This window comes from Symphalangus syndactylus, chromosome 1 (genome assembly GCF_028878055.3).
Source record: "Symphalangus syndactylus isolate Jambi chromosome 1, NHGRI_mSymSyn1-v2.1_pri, whole genome shotgun sequence".
In the NCBI taxonomy this organism is placed as follows: Eukaryota; Metazoa; Chordata; class Mammalia; order Primates; family Hylobatidae; genus Symphalangus; species Symphalangus syndactylus.
This window is the reverse complement of record NC_072423.2, coordinates 7,754,756-7,775,643: the sequence shown is the minus strand read 5'-3', so window position 1 is coordinate 7,775,643 and position 20,888 is coordinate 7,754,756. Positions and strand designations below refer to the sequence as shown.

The window sequence follows — 20,888 nt, the reverse complement described above, 5'->3', positions numbered from 1 at the left end:
GGCCAAGTGAGCCCTGTGGCAGTGTGCCCAGGACAGAGGGCAGGAGGGGCCGCCCCACCCTGCTGAATGCCGCACCCCGTCTGTGTTGGTCATGGAACCCGCACGTGGCACACCAGTCCCATGGCTTTGGGGTCCTTGTCATCGCTCCTGTTGTGCCTACACTGTTGTGAAAGGCCATGAAGTATTTATTAACCAATGGTAGTGCTGACTGTTGGCCACAGGAAGTGATTTAAAACAAGCCTGGTTAGAAAGGAAAACTTACTGTTTTATGATTCTGTTTTCTAACATAGATCACTGGTGTTCATCTTATTTCTCCTACTAGATTAGCTGTTTCTTGCAGGTAAAATCTTACAGTTAGCTCATTTTCATAACCTTAGAGTTTAGCACAAAATATAGTAGACATTTAAATTTATTTGTTTAATTAGTTGAGTTTTCTTCGCAGCTGCACTTAATGGACTTTCTGACAAAGTTTTATTTTTGCTTGATAATTGCAGGTTCTGATGATCTCATGAGAATTTGTGGAAAATATTAATCAAAACCAGATATAAACTAAATATATGAGTTGTGGGAAAAGGCTAGCTTTCTATTGGGCAAAGTTACAGATTTTTCAAAAGGCACTACAAAATAAACCAAGTTATTTATTAGCTCAGTAATTCTCAAACTTTATTTTTTTAATCAGGTTTTTTGCAATCATGTTTTCTGCGTGTACTCCTTTTCAAAAGTTGTTCTGGATTCAGGAGAAATTGAGTTGGCAGATAGATAACTAATCTGATAGAATTTAGTCTTCTGTTAATGTCACATAGTCAGAAATAAGTAGGTAAGTTAAGTACATGCTGTTCCCTGACCTAGTGATGCCAAAGGCAGTGGCCTCTCACCCTGGCACCTCTGCCCTGTGGGTACCACCACTTACAGATGAGGAAAACGAGGTTTAACAGAGTTTAAGGGTGTTCCTCAAGTCACACATTCAGTAAACAGAGAAAGTGGATTCCAATCCAAGTGTGTAATAAGAGCAGTAGCAGCACTCCTGGGGGGTGTACTGCCCAGTAGGAACCGTGGCCACTGTGCCATGCTCTCCTCTTCGCATCCCCTGGGGGCTGTAAGGAAAACATCCCAGAATCCCTATTTTACAGATAAGAAAACCTAAGCCCAGCTTGCCCAAGGTTATGCTGCTAAGTGGCAGAGTCAGCATCTAAATTAGCCCAAATCCAGAGTCCCGAGGAATCCTAGTTGCTGTGCTGTGTCACTTCTCCCACGCTTCCTGCAGCGCCGAGTTCCCTCTCATCCCCCAGCCCTACTCACTGGACTGCCTTGTGGTCTTTCAGGGCTGAAAGCAAGCAAGGAGAAACAGTCCATAGCGATTGCTAGAGCTCGAAATTGAAGCTACATGCTTCAGAAGAGCTGTATTCTCTTAACTTGTGCAGTGAGAGCTGCTTGGGTTGCTAGTTCTCTCTGTTTCCAAGATGCTATACAGAATGCAGCCAAAAAACTGAACTGATTCTTATTAACATAATTTGCCCTCACATTTTGCTCAGCTGGTAAACGATCCATAGAATGGACTTGTGTGTAGTGTGCCTTACTGGGAGAACATACATCGTAGGATTTGTGCAAATTAAAAAGGTTTTATTTTAAGCTAACTATGTATCGCTTTTTTTTTTTTTTTTTGCTGTAAGACAAGTTCTTTCAGAGAGACTGCTGGTAGATCGGAAAGACGTACATACTGTCCTGTTCTTGGGAACTCTCCATCTTGAGTAGAATCCTCATGGGGGATGTGCAGAGGCACCCACATGGATAACAGAGGCATGGCCATGGCGTAGCATGCTGCGCCCCGAGCAAGCTTCCAGTGCCCTTCTCTAGGCTTGCGTTTCACTTTGCCTGAGCCGGTGACCAGCGCACCACCCATCCAGAGGCCATGTCTGAGTTCACTGCGGCTGTGTGCTCTGGCCTCGTGTTTTGTCAGTAGACCCTTTCTGGAAATGCTCTGGGGATCATGACTCATTTCTAGAAATTCCGCCTGAATTTTCATATTTCATTATAATAAAGGCTAATACCAAAAAATTTTAAAGTTTTTTTTATGTCATCATTACCATGCATTCTGATTTATAATGTTAGGGACATTGTGGTTAGCTTGTTCATGTATTATGTGTTTTTCTTTCAGGTCGGTTTGTTGGACCTTGAACTCAATTGGCTGACGAAAGCGCTATTTTTGGCTTTAGTTGCCCTTTCCGTTGTTATGGTAACCTTACAAGGATTTGTGGGTCCATGGTACCGCAATCTTTTTCGGTTCCTTCTCCTCTTTTCTTACATCATTCCCATAAGGTACGTTTAAAAACGAAAATAAAACAAATGTCTGGTTTCATTGAATATGATTTTATTGAAATTTATCTTTCTCAGTATGAAAGAAATTATCCAAACAAAGCTAGAGAAGTAGGAGCCAGAAGTTCTGAGGAATCTGGAGGAATTCTTCTGTGGAAACATTGTTGGGGGAGACGTCATCAGTGCTGGTAGAATGATCTAGAGGTGCCATACTTTCCTGATAGTGAATGTGTTGATGGTGTCTTCTTCAACAATCGGAAGATATTTCCTGATGAAACATAATTAGAATTTCACAAAATTAGTTTTGTTTTTTGCTGACAGACTTTTAAATGTCCAGTGCCCTTTGATCTATGTGGAATCACTGGTATTTTAAAGTTCTATTTAATATATCTAATATCTGTCAAGTTAGATAAAATATTAAGGCTGTGTTTTAGTATGGACTATCATTTCAGAATGTTAACCTATATTATAACTACGGATTGGGATATAAATAGTTGATATTAGATGCCTATTTAATGTAAAGACTAATATTTTACCATATAAACATAAATCCATTTTAAACTATTTTCTAAAATATTTTAAGAAAGATATTCTTAATGTATATGATTTAAAATTTTCACAGGAATGAGCAACTGAAACCTAATGATGGATAAAGTATGAATCTAGAATATCTACCTTTTGTAACAGAGAATGGACTAAAACGGTATAGAATGCTTAGGCTCAAGGATGTAGCCACTTTGAAGAGAAAGATATCTCTATTTCTAAACCAGCTTTCTCCAAAATTTGCTCTAAAAGGTGGTGTCTCTTCCATTTACTTATGTCATAAAGTCAGAGCTATAATCTGTTCTTGGGATGTGTACACACTGCACTGCCCTTGTAGACAGTCACCAGGAATGAATCCAGTTGCTCTCACCCAGTCTGTTCGAGAGGTAGGAAATCAGCCTCCTTTCTGCCCGTCGCAGCACAGATTCCTGTGGATGCTCCCTTCCATGGTGTTGCTGGTTCACGGGTGGCCAGGCCTGTGCAGAGAGCATGCAGCAAACAGCAGCTTCTCATTGCAGCTGTGTGACTTGCTGCTGACATAGACTTTCTGCACTCCATAAAGCTGACTGCAGAGATGGCTGTTCCAGCCTGGCTTGTGGATTAAACCTAATAAGGCCCAGCTTCCCCCCTCTCCTCTCCCACCACACTGCAGCTATCCTCTTGTGCCAGCTGCTTCCCACCCTAGCTGTGTCCTCTGCTTCGGTGCTCCTCTACCTCATCATTCCGTGGCTGGGCTTGTCTTGTCACTCGGCTCTTACCCTAAATACCTTTCCTCAGAGAGGCTGCCTTTGTCTGCTCAGTATAGACCAAGAAACAGCCAGCCACTTGCTATCACAGCAGCCTATTGAATTCTGTGTAGATCTCTATGACATTCATCTTGTTTGTTGCCTGTTTCTCTCTTCTCACTAAGCCCTGTGAGAATAGAGGCCTTGTGTGTCCCGTTTGTTGTTGTGTCCTAGTTAGGACCTAGAACGGAGCATGCTTGGGATGTGGTAGGGCTTCTGTAAGTATTTGTTGAATGGACCCGTTACAAAGGCCCTGTCCTGCGCAGAGAACCCAAGCGCAGATTATCACAGTTCTTGTGCCAGCACGTATTTTTTTTTTTTTTTTTTTTGGATCAGTGATAATAACTCAATCCTCTATTTGACAAAGAAGAAGGAGAAGGAAGAGGAAGAAAAAGAAAGTGGGATAAAGGATCAGAAAGGGAGGAAAATAGAAAAAATTAGAGTATGACTCCAAGGTAGACCTGTTTTGTTGTCGCTTGGTTGGTTGGTTGGTTTATCAGTTGTATTTTTCATATGTTTCGCCATGTTGGCCAGGCTGGTCTCGAACTCCTAGCCTCAAGTGATCAACCCGCCTCGGCCTCCCAGAGTACTGGGATTACAGGCGTGAGCCACCACGTCCAGCCCCCACATTGCTTCTGGCCTCTGTGGTAGACCTCCCAGACGGGGCAGCCGGGCAGAGGCGCTCCTCACTTCCCAGACGGGGCGGCTGCGCAGAGGCGCTCCCCACTTCCCAGACGGGGCGGCTGGGCAGAGGCACTCCTCACTTCTTCCCAGACGGGGTGGCCGGGCAGAGGCGCTCCTCACTTCCCAGACGGGGCGGCCGGGCAGAGGCGCTCCTCACTTCCCAGACGGGGCGGCCGCGCAGAGGTGCTCCTCACTTCCCAGACGGGGCGGCCGGGCAGAGGCGCTCCTCACTTCCCAGACGGGGCGGCCGGGCAGAGGCGCTCCTCACTTCCCAGACGGGGCGGCCGCGCAGAGGCGCTCCTCACTTCCCAGACGGGGCGGCCGGGCAGAGGCACTCCTCACTTCCCAGATGGGGCGGCCGCGCAGAGGGGCTCCTCACTTCCCAGATGGGGCGGCCGGGCAGAGGCGCTCCTCACTTCTTCCCAGACGGGGCGGCCGGGCAGAGGCGCTCCTCACTTCCCAGATGGGGCGGCTGGGCAGAGGCGCTTCTCACTTCTTCCCAGACGGGGCGGCCCAGCAGAGACGCTCTTCACTTCTTCCCAGACGGGGTGGCCAGGCAGAGGCGCTCCTCACTTCCTAGACAGGGTGGCGGCTGGGCAGAGACGTTCCTCACTTCCCAGACGGGGCGGCGGCTGGGCAGAGACGCTCCTCACTTCCCAGACGGGGCGGCCGGGCAGAGACGCTCCCCACCTCCCAGACGGGGCGGCGGCTGGGCAGAGGCTGCAATCCCAGCACCCTGGGAGGCCAAAGCAGGCGGCTGGGAGGCGGAGGCTGCAGCGAGCCAAGACCACACCACCGCACTCCAGCCCGGGCAACACCGAGCACCGAGTGAGCGAGCCTCCGTCTGCAGTCCCAGCACCTGGGGACGCCGAGGCGGGCAGACCACTCGAGGTCAGGAGCTGGAGACCAGCCTGGCGGACATGGCGAAACCGCGCCTCCAGCCGAAGGAGAAAAACCAGGCAGGGGTGGTGGCGCGCGCAGGCAATCCCAGGCAGCCCGCAGGCCGGGGCAGGAGAATCACGGGAGGCGGACGCAGGGAGTCTGCAGCGAGCCGAGTGTACTCCAGCCTGGGCCACAGAGGGAAGAAAAGAAAGAAGAAAGCAGGAAGGAAGAAAGGGAGGGAGGGAGGGAGGGCCAGCACGTATTGAGTGCCACAAGTGGACTCTGGAGATATAATCTTTGTCCTCAAAATACCCACCCCCCATTGGCTAAGTGGCAGTAAACAAAGTATAACCAGAAAGTAACCTGCCTTTTTTATCTGACTGTCATGCCAGAATTTACTTATTCAGATGTGATGGTCCTTCATGTAGTTCTCATTTGTTCTTCAGCCTAAATACTCACTTTGATCCCAGGCCCTTCACACATTGCATCTTCTCTCCACCAGCTTCCTCTATTTGATGCCACCCACTCCCCAAGAGTCTCCTTTGTCTCCAAACACATCAATGAACCCTAATTTCCATTTTTGTATTGTCCAGTGTCGTGTGAGAAGACAGGTTAGCCACCCAGTGAAGGAGGAAATAAGACATTTCTCCTGCTTTTCTTAGTTTCTGCCTGCTGGAATGCCTGTCTCAGGCAAAGCAGGCTGCAGTGACGGACTCAGATGGGGGAGCTGCTTCTGCTCCTGGAGCTGCAGTGAGCCTCTCCTGACACTAGCCTTGCTCACTCAAAGACCTTCTGACAAATGGGAGTTGAGTCTCTGGTTCTCAGTAGCTCCACGTAAGGCACATAGAGGGGCACATGTGCGTGTTTGTGCCAGCTTGAGAACCTGTCTCAAGGGCGGCATATTTTTCTTCTATGCAGCAAATGTATTCCAACTCCCAAAATATGTTGATAGACACTTCTGAGATACTGCCTTTGGGTTATATTAGGTTATGCATTCATTTTTATCAGAGCTTCATAACACAGAACGTGTTTGGGATTCTTCTCCTGCAAGTTGCTTCCAGAGCCTCATAGCATGTTGTTTTCGTTACCACTTGCTTTGTGGATTCATACATGGTCATTTTATAAATATTCCATGTGTGCTTTAAAAATATATATTTTTACACGAAATTATTCTATAGATATCCATTAGATTGATCTTCTTTAATTTTTAGTATCATGTATGTGCTTTACTGCCTTTTTTAAAAAAAAAACTCAACTTTTTAGTTACTAAGAGTGTGCAAGTCTGTCACCGTAATAATGAATTTGTCCATTTTCCCATCCCAGTTTGTGAATTCTAGCTTTATATATATATTGTGAGGCTATGTTATTAGTTGCTTAGAGGTTTAGAATAGCTCTTATTATTCTGGTGAATGAAAATCTCTTATAAACAGCATTAGCCAGGTGGTAGTGGTGTTTTCTTAAGTCCCATGCTACCATCTTTACACTTACTGTGATTAATACTTTATTTGCATTAATTTATGCCACCTTATTTTTGCTGTTTGTTTTACTTCTGTATTTTTCTTTCTTGCAACCTTTGGAGATTTTTAAATTCCATTTTTTTTAACTTGAAGTGATACCCTATATTTCTATTATTGTGTTTTCCTTAGAAACTTTACATATTTAATATATAATATTTAGTAAAGTTTAAAGTTAAGCTTTATCTTTACTCTCCTCTCAATCAATGCTAAGACCTTAAAATATTTCAAGTCAGCTCATCTTCCCTCTCCCATCCACTTACATGCTTTATCTAGTCGACATTTGCTTTCATTTTGCTGTCCTGTTTGGTTTATACTCAGTGTTTGCACTAGACCTCCGGGCCGCAGCCTTCTTGGCATTACTGCAGTAGTCAAAGGGTGCTTCTAGCGAATCATCCTACATATTCTTGATCAGTCTTTTTTCAAAAAGGATAAAGGCTTTTAGGAGGGTAAATTTCATTTACAGAAGAATAACCTTAATGATTATGTTTGAAGTAAGACTTGGAAAATACAGTGTGTATTATTCACATTCAATCCCATTGCTTTTTATTTTGGCCGGGTGCGGTGGCTTACGCCTGTAATCCTAGCACTTTCAGAGGCTGAGGCAGGTGCATCACCTGAGGTCAGGAGTTTGGGACTAGCCTGGCCATCATGGTGGAACCCCGTCTCTACTAAAAATACAAAAATTAGTGGGGCATAGTGGCACACACCTATAATCCCACCTACTTGAGAGGCTGAGGCAGGAGAATCGCTTGAACCCAGGAGGCAGAGGTTGCAGTGAGCTGAGACCGTGCCACTGCACTCCAGCCTGGGCAGGCAAAAGAACAAAACTCTGTCTCAAAAAAAGAAAGAAACAATACAAGGCAGCAAGGTAAGTGTTGTGGTCAGTAAATAGTCAAAGCTGATGCACCGGCCCCTGCTGACAGAGCGAATGGGCAGGCCATCCAGTGCTGTTGGCCTCTTCTTAATTGGAGGGGACAGGCATAAGCATTTAAGTGAAACAGTCACATAGTGGTAAACACTGTTAGTAAAGTCAAACCGGGCACTGGAACAGAGAACCTTGCAGGGCTTCAGAGCAATGCGGGGCTTCCCTGGCCTGGTGCTCATTAAGCAGCAGCCTGCATGGTGAGGCCACCGTGGAAGACCTGGGGAAAATGTCTTGGCAGAGAAAGCACATTGTCCCAGCACAGCAGAGATGGCCTGTGGCTGGCACACGTGCACTCCAGCTCAGCCTCCCCAGCCTCCAGCACAGGGCGCCTGCTCCCGTCTTTGTCGAGCAAACACATCTTTTTCTAGGAATTCCTTTTTCTTCTTTGCTTTCATTAATTTGATTTTTCTTAATGTCAGTTGATTTCTTTCGGTTCTAGAATGTCACATGATGTTCCTTTCAAGACTGCTTCTCTTTCACCACATAAAAGGCCTAATGAGAGCTTTGCTTCCTTTTGTATCTAGGGCACCTCTGTCTTTAACTGATGGCATTGAGCAGTATTGAGACTTTTATTACATTTTGGTGAAATATTTTATTTATATGGACTATCTCCAACCACTTCTTTCTTTAGTAAAATAATATAGAAAGATTTGACCTTTTTCCTTTATCCAGTTACCAAGAAAAATTAATTATAGTTATGAAAATTAGTTTATGTAATAAGCATTTTTTAACTAAAACTAATTTTTGTTTTCATACCTTAGTAATTATATGTATTTATAGTAAAACAAAATAGAAAATAGGGCAGGCTGATAGCTTGAGTCCAGGAGTTAGAGACCAGCATGGGCAACATGGTGGAACCTGGTCTCTCAAAAAAAAAACCAAACAAACAAACAAAAAATTAACCGAGCATGGTGGCATGCGCCTGTAGTCCTAGCTAGTTGGGAGGTTGAGGCAGGAGGATTGCTTTAGCCCAGGAGGTTGAGGCTGCAGTGAGCCAGGATCACGCCACTGCACTCCAGCCTGGGCAGCAGAGCAAGAGCCTGTCTCGAAAGAAAAAAAAAATACCTAATAATAAGAGAAGAAGATAAGTATTATCTGTAATCCTGCTATCTCTACTTAAATTCTGTCAAACCTTTCCAATGTGTTTATACAGACTTACAAATATGACTATGCGTATTTATATCTACATACAACACCCACACCCCAGGTTAAGTCTGTTTATCCTTCTCTAGTGTCTGCTTCGAAAATGAGGATGATAGCCGGCTTTCTGCAGGTCTCTTGCTCTGGTTTTTCAGTCAGCTGTTTTATGTTTAGCATATTCATGCTTGGAGAGACTTACGAAGCAGAACTGTCACTTCCCCTCTGTTTAGCTCCAGAACGTCTCACACCCACTGCAACACAAGGCTCTACTGTGTTTCTGTCACTCAGGATGCAGTTACACAGGGTGCACGCAGGGCTGAGAACCGTTGATGTCAAAAGCACAGGACACTGATACGGGGAATTAAAGTTCACATTTGATTAAAGCCAAGTTTGTTTTCCTTTTGCAAAGTTTCCATAAAATATGAGTGACGATACATTCTAGTATTTGCTAAATATGCTTTTTGATTGAATTAAGGGTAAGACTTCTAAAATGTGCTTTGGTTTTGCACAGTATACAAATCTGAAAAGTAAAGTGCTTTTTTTCTCTGTCGTCCTAACACTCTTAAAAGGCTTTTCAAATTTAAGAAAGTTAAGCTGTTTTATAAAAATTCCTCTATATGAAGTAAAATATTTTGAGTTACTTGATACAATTTACATTGTAAATTTCAAAGGAAAATATTATAGTATTTAACTTTTACTTTTGTAATTCTGAAGTTCATATATGTTCCCTAAATCCTGTGCATCTCTCATAAGAAAAGGAAAACTGATAATCAGAATTCTGTATTCATTTAAAGTTCTCTGAGGTCAGGGACTTGCAGTTACTTCCCTCTTTATTAACTCTTTCGTCCATATGCTTTGAAATGCTATATACCATTGTAGTTGATAGTGCAAAAACTGTCATATCAGTGCTGGGTCAGAGTGTTTTTACTCCCACATGAGGCATATGTGGCTGTTAGAGGCAGAATGTTGTTTGACAGAGTGATAAAGGTGTTCCTTCTGAGAACACTGAAGAGCCTCTTGTAAATACAGTGGCTTTGTTGAAAACATGGAAGGTGAAGGGTGTTTGTGTGGCTTGGGAGACAGGGTTTCCTCTCATTTACCAAGAGTCTGGCTTCCAACCCAGTGAGCGTGGGGATGCTTGCCCGTGAGCTTCCAGAGCAGATGGACCAGGGATCCCAAGTGCTCTGTGCAGTCAGCACACTCCCAGATGGAAGACCAAAAGTGTCAGGCAGCACAGGCACAGCAGTCATTGCTCCTGGATTTAGGAGAGAACTTTTCTGAAGGAAAGCTTTTAGGAGCTTTACCAGGTTACTTTTCGGTTAGGTGCCCTTCCTGTGACATTTTACAGGTTTTTGCTAATTTACCAAACATCTTTAGTAAGACCTCGTTTTCCAGGTAGAATGCTTGGTGAAAAGAGTGTTTTCAACTTCTTTAGACCTAGATTTGATATTCAGGTATTGATGATTTGGAAAATTTGAAGCCTATCCAGATTACATAAAATGCTAATATTGGGAGATTCACTGTTTGGAAAGCATTCACCAAGGGTGTGTCCAGGTGGTGTTTTGCTCTTTGAAGAGATAGATTAAGGGCAGGTGTTAGTCCATTCTCACACTGCTGTGAAGTTACTATACTAGACTGGGTAATTGATAAACAAAGGAGGTTGAATTGACTCACAGTTCTGCATGGCTAAGGAGGCCTCAGGAAACTTACAATCATGGCGGAAGGGGAAGTAGTCACCTTCACAGGGCAGCAGGAGAAGGTGTGAGCATGTGAAGGAGGAACCATCCCACACTCATCAAACCATCAGAGGAACTATCACATGCTCGCCGGACCATCAGAGGAACTGTCTCACCCTCACCACACCATCAGACCTCATGAGAACTCATTATCACAACATGGCAGCAGGAGAAGGCATGAGCATGTGAAGGAGGCACCATCCCACACTCATCAAACCATCAGAGGAACTATCACACGCTCACCAGACCATCAGAGGAACTGTCACACGCTCATCAAACCATCAGATCTCACGAGAACTCACTCATTATCACGAGAACAGCATGGAGGAAACCGCCCCCATGATCCAGTCACCTGTCTCCCTCTACACATGGGGAGTACAATTCGAGATGAGATTCAGGTGTGGACACAGAGCCAGACCATCTCAGGGGCTGACTAAAGGATCTACTCAGCAACTCTGCAGAAACCAGGAATAGAGATGGGTTATCCAAGAAGGATCTGTGTTGGAGTCTGTTTTCTAATAGTGTGGACTCTCAGGATATGCACAGGAGACCCATCATGTTTTATCAGCAGAAACTACCAGCTTGACCTAAAGGAACAGAGACAGGATGAGATGAGAGAAGTCTGTTGGACTCCCAGAATCTTATAGGCAGGAAACAGCTTGATAGAGCTACTGGCTGCAAGCATGTGCTATTGGCACGAGCAGTGCAGAGGCCATGGAGCTGTCGGTCTAAGGGCAGAGCACTGAGACACAGTTCTTTTATTATTCTCAGCTCTCGAAACTTAACAGTTTGCCTTGCTGAATTTCGAACTTGCTTGGGATCAGTGATCTTGTATTCCAATTTCTCCCATTTGGAATGGAAATATCTATTTATCCTTGTCCCACCACTGTATTTTGGGAGCAGATAGCTTGTTTTCTAGTTTCACAGGTCCACAAGTGGAGAGGAACTTAGGTCCCAGCATGGACCATGGGCAGTGTCTCACCCATGCCAAATTTAGATGATTTAGATGATGAGATCTGGGGCCTTAGAGCAGATGCTGTTTGGATGAAATTTTGGACTTAATGTTGATGCTATAATAGGCTGAGACATTGGGGATATTGGGATGGGGTAAAAGTATTCTGCATTTGGGACCGATGTAAATTTGTGAGTGCTAGAGGGTGGACTCCCATGCATGCAGTGATGGCCCCCAGAACATGTGCCCGTATGAAATCTGTGAGTGGGACCTTACTTGAGAAAAGAGTCTTTGCAGATATAATTAAGATGATGATCTCTAAACAAGACCATCCTGAATTAGAGTACACCCTAATTGCAGTGAATGTCCTTGTAATCAAAGGAGTGGGAATATGCCAAGGAGAAGGTGAGGTGAAGACAGTGGCAGAAACTGGAATGATGCCTCTACGAGCCAGGGCACGCCAAGGACTGTGAGCAGACCCAGAGCTGGAGAGAGGCAGAGCAGCCCACCTCCACCCTCCCCACCCCCCCACCCCCCACCCCCAACCAGTCCAGGAGGAAACAGCTCTGCCCACACCTTCCAGATGGTGAGAAAATAAAATTCTGTTGCTTTAATACATCTAGTGATGGCATCTTTAAGAAACCAGTACACCACATAGAGTCATTTTTTACAAAATGCTTCATCCCCTGCTCTTGGCAAGGTAGCGTCAGGAAGGGTGAGATGCTGCAGTGCTCCATGGCTACTGTTTTGCTTGTAAGAAACAGTTCAGTTTCCCAATATTCAGGAGTGTTTCCTTTCTGCCTGTTGTTGGTCAAGTGTTGTGGGAGGATGTCTTCTTGTCCTGCTAAGCTCTCACTTTTTAATAGGCAACTCAGCCTTCTGCCTGCTGAACACTTGGTTGAATGTGTAACAGTTCTTCATTTACTCAACATCCGAGTATGTGATTTTGGGAAGGTGTTGTGATGGGCCATTCAGCTCAGTACACGCCCCATGCTGCTGTGTGTGAGGGTGCAGGGATGAATGGCGTGCACCCTCGGGGCCCTGCAGCTCAGTCCTCAGCGTCTACATCTGGACACCCTGCTCCCCTCCCTCCCTCCCTTCCCTTTCCTTGCTTTTTCTCTCCATAGAAGTAAAAATTATCTAAAACTTTAAATTAATTCCTCCTCCTCTCCCCACAACCTAGCCCTCAACAAAAGCCAAAAACCAGTCCCTAAACGTTCAAGTTTGTTTCGAGTTTTTTTTTAATATATTTTTCTTTAGGAAAAAAAATACTTTTCTATAATTTATGTTTATTTAAAGTTTTTAGTTACTGAGCATGGCTAATTCATGAACTCTCATCACTAGTTTTATCTAAAGTTTATATAAAGTTTTATATAAAGTTGAAATAAAACAAAGTTTTATTTTATATACACAAACCTTATTGCCTCTAATTGTGGAAATAGTGCTGGGGAACAGAGAAGTCGTTTGATAGAAAACGGGCATAGTTTAGAAGTAATTTTGGCTAAAGGGCGCCTTTTTCTAGTTCACTTATTCGAATTCAGAAAATTCAGAAAAATGAAGAGGTTTCTAAGATTATTTGGGGAAACAATTTGAAACATTTCTATGATGAAGCATGTTTTCCAGATTTTAAAGTCAGTGGAGATGCTGTGACAGGAAACCTGGTTAATACTGCTTTTCTAATACCACAGTCCATCCCCTTTACGTAGTACATATGCGGGGATTCCATACACGAACCCTGAGGGTCCAGCGTGGCTGCAAACACCATCTAGCGCTTAGCACCCGTATCTTCACGCACTTTCAGAGTTAAGGTGCCATACACGCTTAAGATGTTTCCTTTTATACTTTTTCTGTATAAATCTCTCATTAGTTATAGCATGAATTATGTGCCAGTTTTTATATTGGCTTAGAAAACGTATTTTTGCACAATTCATTTCATTTCTTTTGAAATAATCACTGTCTTGGCTTTAAAAAAATTATAGTTAACAAATTTATTTTAATCTATCAAAAAAGTTATTACTTTGTGTTGCACAAGCTACTTCAGCAGCCTTTGAGCATTGTTTTATTTTGAAATGTGTGGGCTTTACAATTTTTATTTCATTTTTAATAGACAATTATATATATTTATGAGATACAATGTAATGTTTTGGTATATGTATACATTATGGAATGTGCTTTTATGGTTAACTTCTTGCTTTTCCTAAAGGTTTGCCACCTAAAAATTGCATATATAAATACATGCAGTCATCTGTTGGTACCCATGGGGGATTGGTTCCAGCACCCTCCATGGATACCAGAAACCACGCATACGCAAGTCCCATGGTGGGCCCTGCAAAACCTACCCGTAGGACAAGTGGACCCTCCATGTCTGCGGGGTTCGCCTCCCGGGAATACTGTGTTTTGATGCGTGTTTGGTTGCAGGTGCAGAGCCCTCAGATACAAGGCTTCACTTGGCTTACTAAAGAGTCCATATCTGAGAGGACTTGCACAGTTCAAAGCTGTGGTGTTTGAGGGTCAGCTGTGAATTAGTTTTTCCTGTTTTGCTAGTTTCTATAATTGAAATCATACTGGATGTTTTCTTTTTGTCTTACTCCTTTTGTTTTACATGGCTGTGTACAGGAGGTTGTGTTGTCCTCTTCTCGTTTCTTGCAGCTTGTCATTCTTGCATGAGCACACTCCATTGTATTCAGTGATCCTTTCCGCTGTTTTGGGGTTTGGGTTGCTTCCAGTTTTTTTACAAGGAGCAGCAGTGCTGCTATTAACATTCCATGAATGTGTACTCCACACATTAGCACCCTGGTGTAAGATATCTAAGAGGAGGCCAAGCGTGGCGCGGTGGCTCACGCCTGTAATCCCAGCACTTTGGGAGGCCGAGGCGGGCGGATCACGAGGTCAGGAGATCGAGACCATCCTGGCTAACACGGTGAAACCCCGTCTCTACTAAAAAATACAAAAAATTAGCCGGGCGTGGTGGCGGGTGCCTGTAGTCCCAGCTACTCGGGAGGCTGAGGCAGGAGAATGGCATCAACCTGGAAGGCAGAGGTTGCAGTGAGCCAAGATCGCGCCACTGCACTCCAGCCCAGGTGACAGTGCGAGACTCTGTCTCAAAAAAAAAAAAAAACGGAGAGGAAAAAAAAGATATCTAGGAGCAGCACTACTTAGCTGTGTTATTTGCCAAATTTACCAGATAATGTTTAACTGTTTTTCAAAGTGGTTGTACCAATTTACCATTCCAACATCAATGTGGAGAATAGTTCACATCCTCAGCAACACTTAGTATAAGTGGGCTTCTCATTGCACTTTTAATGATCATTTCCCAGATTGATAGTGAGACTAAACAATTATGCCCATATATATTAGCTATTTAGATTTTCTCTTTTGTGAACTTTCTAAATCTTTTGTCTGGTGTTCTGAGCAGCGTGCAGTTATTTATATATTTTAGATGCCAAGGCTTTCTCGGCTTATGTTTGCTGATATCTTTCTCAATCTGTACTTTGACTTTTTACTCACCCATTGGTGAAATTATGATAAAACAGTTATTGATTTTACATGCCAAATACATGAGTTTTTTTTTGTTTGTTATCACTTTTTATGTTGTTTAAAAAAATCCTTCCCTACACCAAGGAGATGAAACTCTCTTCTTACATTATCTTCTAGAAGCTTAACTGTTTTTCCTTTGACCACTATAAGTGTTTTATGTATATATATATGGTGTGAAGTACGGTTTCTAAATACCATATTTCTGCAAACCAATTGTATCAGCACCAGTTACAGAAAAGACTTTTCCCAGTGATCTAGTGACCTGTCTGCCATGTACCAAGCATTTGTATACACGTGGGCCTGTTTTGGTTACCTATTCTGTTCCCTTAGACTGTTTTTGTATTATTATAAAAGTTTGTATTATAAAAGTTAACAGACTTTTATAATAGTTTGATGTTTGACAGAACAAGTCTATCCTCATGTGCAGATTTGTGATATAGGCAAACTTGTGTCATGGGGGTTTGTTGTACAGATTATTTCATCACCCAGGTATTAAGCCTAGTACTCATTAATTATTTTTGCTGATACTCTTCCTCCTCCCACCCTCCAGCCTCCCATAAGCCCCAGTGTGCGTTGTTCTCCTGTGTGTGTTCTCACATTTAGTGTGTTCTCACCATTTAGCTCCCAGTTTTAAATGAGGACATGTGGTATTTGGTTTTCTGTTTCTGCGATAGTTTGCTAAGGATAATGGCCTCCAGTTCCATCCATGTTCCTGCAAAGGACACGATCTCATTCTTTTTTATGGCTGTATAGCATTCTATGATGTAGATGTACCACATTTTCTTTATCCAGTCTGTCATTGATGGGCATTTAGGTTTATTCCATGTTGGTCAGGCTGGTCTCGAACTCCCGACCTCATGATCCGCCTGCCTCCACCTCCCAAAGTTCTGGGATTACAAGCGTGAGCCACCATGCCAGGCCCGATGTTGAGCTTTTTTTCATATGATTGTTGGCCACATGTTTGTCTTCTTTTGAAAAGTGTCATTTTGTCCTTTGCCTGCTTTTTGTGGGGTTGTTAGTTTTTTTCTTGTAAATTTGTTTAAGTCCCTTTTAGATGCTGGATATTAAACCTTTGTCAGACGTGTAGTTTGCAAAAAATTTTCTCCCACTCTGTAGGTTGTCTGTTCACTCTAATGGTAAGTTTCTTTTGATGTGCAGAGATTCTTCAGTTTATTGAGATCTCATTTGTCAATTTTTGCTTTTGTTGCAGTTGCTTTTGGTGTCTTCATCATAAAATCTTCACCCATGCCTGTGTCCTTAATGTCTCTGTCATAAAATCTTCACCCGTGCTTGTGTCCTTAATGTCACTGCCTAGGTTGTCTTCCAGGATTTTTATGGTTTGGGGTTTTGCATTTAAGTCTTCAATTCATCTTGAGTTCATTTTTGTATATGGTGTAAAGAAGGGGTCCAGTTTCTCTCTTCTGCAAACGGCCAGCCAGTTACCTCAGCACCATTTATTGAATAGGGAGTCCTTTTCTCATTTCTTGTTTTTGTCAGGTTTGTGGAAGATCAGATGGTTGTAAGTGTGCAGTCTGATTTCTGGGTTCTCTATTCTGTTTCATTCATCCTTGTGTTCTTTAAAGAGTGTTTTAGCTCTTCTTGGCCGTGAATATGGTGTATCTCTCAATTTTATTTAGGTCTCCTCTAAAATCAGTCTCCTCAAATTTTGTTAGAGCAGTTCTTAAGATGCTTGGGGTTTTTAAAACGATGTTGTAAATGTCGTTCTTAGAAGAACCATTTCCTCTCTTTTTGCTGATGTAAAGAAATAAAATTAATTTTTATAAAATTATTGACTATCAATCTTGGTAAAAATCCTATTGATTTTAGTTATTAATCTAGGTGTATTAAATTTTCACTGTATATTATCATATCATCAGTAAATAATAACAGCTTTTTTTTGTTCCAGTTCTTTGCACCATTTATTTCTTTTCCTTGTTCCTGCAGCAAAGATCTTCAGTATGTTGTTAAAGAAAAGTGATTATATAATAAACATTCTTCTTTTGTTCCCATCCTCAAAGGCAAAACTTTCAACAGTTTGTCATTTAAGTATGCTGTAAGTTTGTTTATAGAAGCCTTTTAATACCTTAAGGACATTTTTCTGTTCCTATTTTGCTAAAAGTTGTTTTAAATCATGAAAGTATTTTAGGAAATATTTTTCTAAATCTATTGAGGATTTTTCATCTTTAAATTTTTCTTCTTTAATGTATTAACACGGTAAATTATACTGATTGACTTTCTAGTGTCATACCAACCTTGTATTTCTGGGGACAAAACCCCAACATGATCATGGTATATTAATATTTTGTTTATTATTAGATTCCATTTGCTTGTATTTGCTGTGAGATTTTTACATTGATTTACAGGAGTGAAATTGACATGTAATTTTTATTTTTCATACCATTTTTGTGGAGTTTGGTATCTGGATTATGCTAGTCTCATAAAAACATTTTTCTCATTTTTTTCTCTAAAATAATTTATCTAAAATTGGAATTGTTTATTTCTTGAACATTTACATAAGAAGAAGGCCATGTGAGCCTCAACTTTTTACTCTGGAAACATTTTTACACATTTGATTTAGTTATGGGACTATTTAGGTATGGGACTATTCAAGTTTTTAATTTCTTGAGTCAGTTTTGCAAAGTTATAGTTTTCAATTCGTAATCAAGTATTTAAATTTTCAGTTTTATTTACAACAGTTTGTTCATATTTTCCTGTTATCCCTGGCATACGTAGGATCTGTGATATGAACCTTTTTAATTCTTCATACTTGTTATTTATGCCCTCTCTGCTTTCTTTTTTTTCCTGACCACTCTTCCAATAGGTTTGCCAGCTTTCATTTCTTATGGAAATACCTCCTGTTGTCTTTATGGATTCTTTGTGATGTGTATTATTTTTCTATTTCATTAATATTTTCTTACTTGTCTATTTCCTCCTTGATGAGTTTCACCTTCTCCCCCCTTTGCGAATATATGTATTGGAGGCTATAAATTTTTCTATAAGTACTACTTTGGTTGCATTTCAAAAGTTTTCATATGTAGTATTTTTGTTATTGTTAAGTGCAGAATATTTTAATTTCGACGTGATTTCATCTTTGACCCATACTTATCACAAACTTATTTCTTATCTTAATTTATAAGCATAGTTGAGAAATTTATAATGCATCTTTGTTCATTTTTAGTTTGATTGTATTTTTCTCAGAGAACATACCTTTTTAACTTCAGATCTATGAAATGTGTTAAGACTTGTTCTAGGGTCCAATATTTAGTCCATTTTTATAAACATTCTGTGTGTGCTTCAAAACAACTTGCATTCCCAATTGTTGGTCACAGGATTTCATCTGTGTGATCAGATCAAGATTCTTAATCTTATCTTTCAGTTTCTGTCTACCACTAGGGTTTTTCTCTTTCATAAAAGTTGCTGAAATTTGTCAAAATCTCTCATCATTATTGTGAATTTGTCTATGTTTCCTTGGAATTCTGTTTATTTTTAGTATTTTATGTTTTGTGGCTTCGATATTGGATGCATACAAATTTAAATTGTTATCTATTCCTAGTGAATTAAGCAGTTTCCCATTATAAAGTGACTTTATCTCTACTAAAGCTTTTTGCATTAAATTCTACTTTGTTTTGTGTTAATGTAGCAATGCCAGCTGTCTTTAATTTCTTTGGCATATCTTTTTCCATCTTTTTACTTTCAAGTTCTCTGTATGTTTATTTTTATGTGTCTCTTGTAATTAGCATACATCTTGTATTAGCATGGCATCTTGTAATTAGTTTTTTATCTAACTGATAATTTTTGACTAGAGTAGTGCATATGCAATTATTATAATACTGTTTATATTTTTAGTTTTAATCTGCTGTTTTATTTTGTGCTTTTAATATGACTTACCTGTTCAATATTTTTCTGCTTTCTTGCCATTTTATTATTTTTTGGTAATGCAACTTTTTTCTCCAGCAGTTTAGAAGTTATATAAGTGGTTTCTGTTCTTTTAGTAGTTACCCTAGAAGTTAAAAACCTTCTTAACTTATCAGAGTTAAAAGTCAGTTCCCTTAAGCATTTAACTTAATTTGCTCCCTTCTGGACTTAACACCATTTTTGTCATTTATTTTAATTCTAGTTGTTCTTAAACCCCAAAGAAAACCCTGGTTGTTCTTAAACCTAACAATATCACTGATTTTGTTTATACATTCTCTATCATTTTGGTTTATCCATGTTTCAGCTCGTAATGTCTTCTTGCATCTTAGACCTTCTATGTAGAATAATTTGCCTTCTATCAGAAATGTGTTCACTTTTTGTACTTTTGGTGCCGGTCTGTTCTGAACTCTCAATTCTCGCTTGGCCATCCTTCTTGGAAAATAGTTTCATTGGGTATAGAATTCTAGGCTGTCACCTTTCTTTTTTGTCTTCTGTTATTGCTTTTAAGACTTTACTTCTTTGGGTCCTTCCATCTCTTCCAGCCGCTTTTCCATTCTCTCCTCATTGGTGGCATTGTACGCTCTACCCTACATAATGTGTCGAGGTACGATGTTTCTTTTTAAACAGTACTTAGGATTTGTTGGGCTTCTTGACTCTAGATTCTTTTATTCATTCTAGAAAGTCCGCCATCATCTCTTCAGATGCTGCCCCGTCCCCGCCTGTCGCGTCCTGCTCTGGGACATGGGGTCAGGGCTTGGTCGATGTCCTCACTGTGTCCCCACGCAGGACATGAGGTCAGGGCTTGGTCGCGTCCTCGCCGCGCCTTTCTTTCTGCTGCTCTCGCTGCTGCACTTTCCGCTCTTTTTGCTTGCATGGTTCATTTTGTATCATCCTCACTGACCTGTCTAACAAGCTACTCATTCTTTGACTGTGTGTAATCAGCTGTTAAACTAAGGAATTTCTTAATTTTAATTATTGATATTTCTTAGTTCTAAAAATTGTAGTTGGTTTCTTTATCACATTGATTATTTCATTTTTAAAGTTGCCTATTCCACACAAACATTTAAAAATTTTCTTTATGTATCTGTTTGTTTTATAATCTGTATCAATATCGGATACCTTGGTCAATCTTTTTATGTTGTATTGTGGTCTTCTGGCTCTTGCTTATGGTGTCTTGTTTTGCTCTGTGTTATGTGGTAGTGTTTGTTGTTATGGTAGGTGTTTTTGGTAATCGTATTTGAAAAACTAATTATAGGAACATTTGGGAACAAAGATGGAGGTTCATTTCCTAAGACATTACACACTTGCTTCTGCTGTATACTTGGAGATACCCTCTGTCTTGGAGCATCTTCATTCAAGATTCCAAGTCACTGGAAATGTGTTCAGGAAACATGAACCTGACTTCAGCTCCATAAGCAGGCTCACTGACCTGCGCCTGCTGGCCCTGCCTTCCCTGAGGCGCATCCTTGCCTCCATAGTTTTACTGAGGTTAGTGTTACCGTTGGATAGAAAACTAAGCTTTTCTAACCTTGAAAAGCTCCTGCTTATCCTCCTTGCGGCCTTTAACTGGCCCCCTTTTGCCTGGTTAGCTTTGTTATTAGTACTTAACATAATCCCAGCCTGCTTGGTTTTGGGGGATTTGCCTTTTATCTTTGCCATTCCTTTATTCTTAGCCTTTTAGAGACATGTTGTTTTAAGGTGTAGCTCTGAAATTGCAGAAATCGGTATTTATTTTATTTATTTTCAAACTAAAAGTGCTAGCCTTTGGTAGGAATACTTCTTCCTTTCACAGTCCTGACGTAGATGTTCAGCCTTGCTCCTGCATTCTTGTGCGTTCATTTCTATTTATATGCACACATTCATGTATTCTATGTGGCAACTGTGTGTGTGTGTGTGTGTGTACTGTGTATATATTTGTACTGCTGTACAGAATGTATTTTACTTTAAAATTTTTAAATT

The 20,888-nt window shown here is 41.4% G+C and overlaps 1 protein-coding gene across 5 annotated transcripts in view; it reads left to right on the top strand.

The window, feature by feature from the left end:
* ATP9B (ATPase phospholipid transporting 9B (putative)) overlaps positions 1 to 20,888 on the top strand; it is a 319,070-nt gene that overhangs the window by 192,779 nt on the left and 105,403 nt on the right. For all 5 annotated transcript variants that reach the window (XM_055295727.2, XM_055295708.2, XM_055295691.2 and 2 more), the window contains one exon: positions 2,156 to 2,316. In XM_055295727.2, coding sequence (XP_055151702.2) covers positions 2,156 to 2,316 — 161 coding nt within the window. The remainder of the gene's footprint in view (positions 1 to 2,155; positions 2,317 to 20,888) is intronic.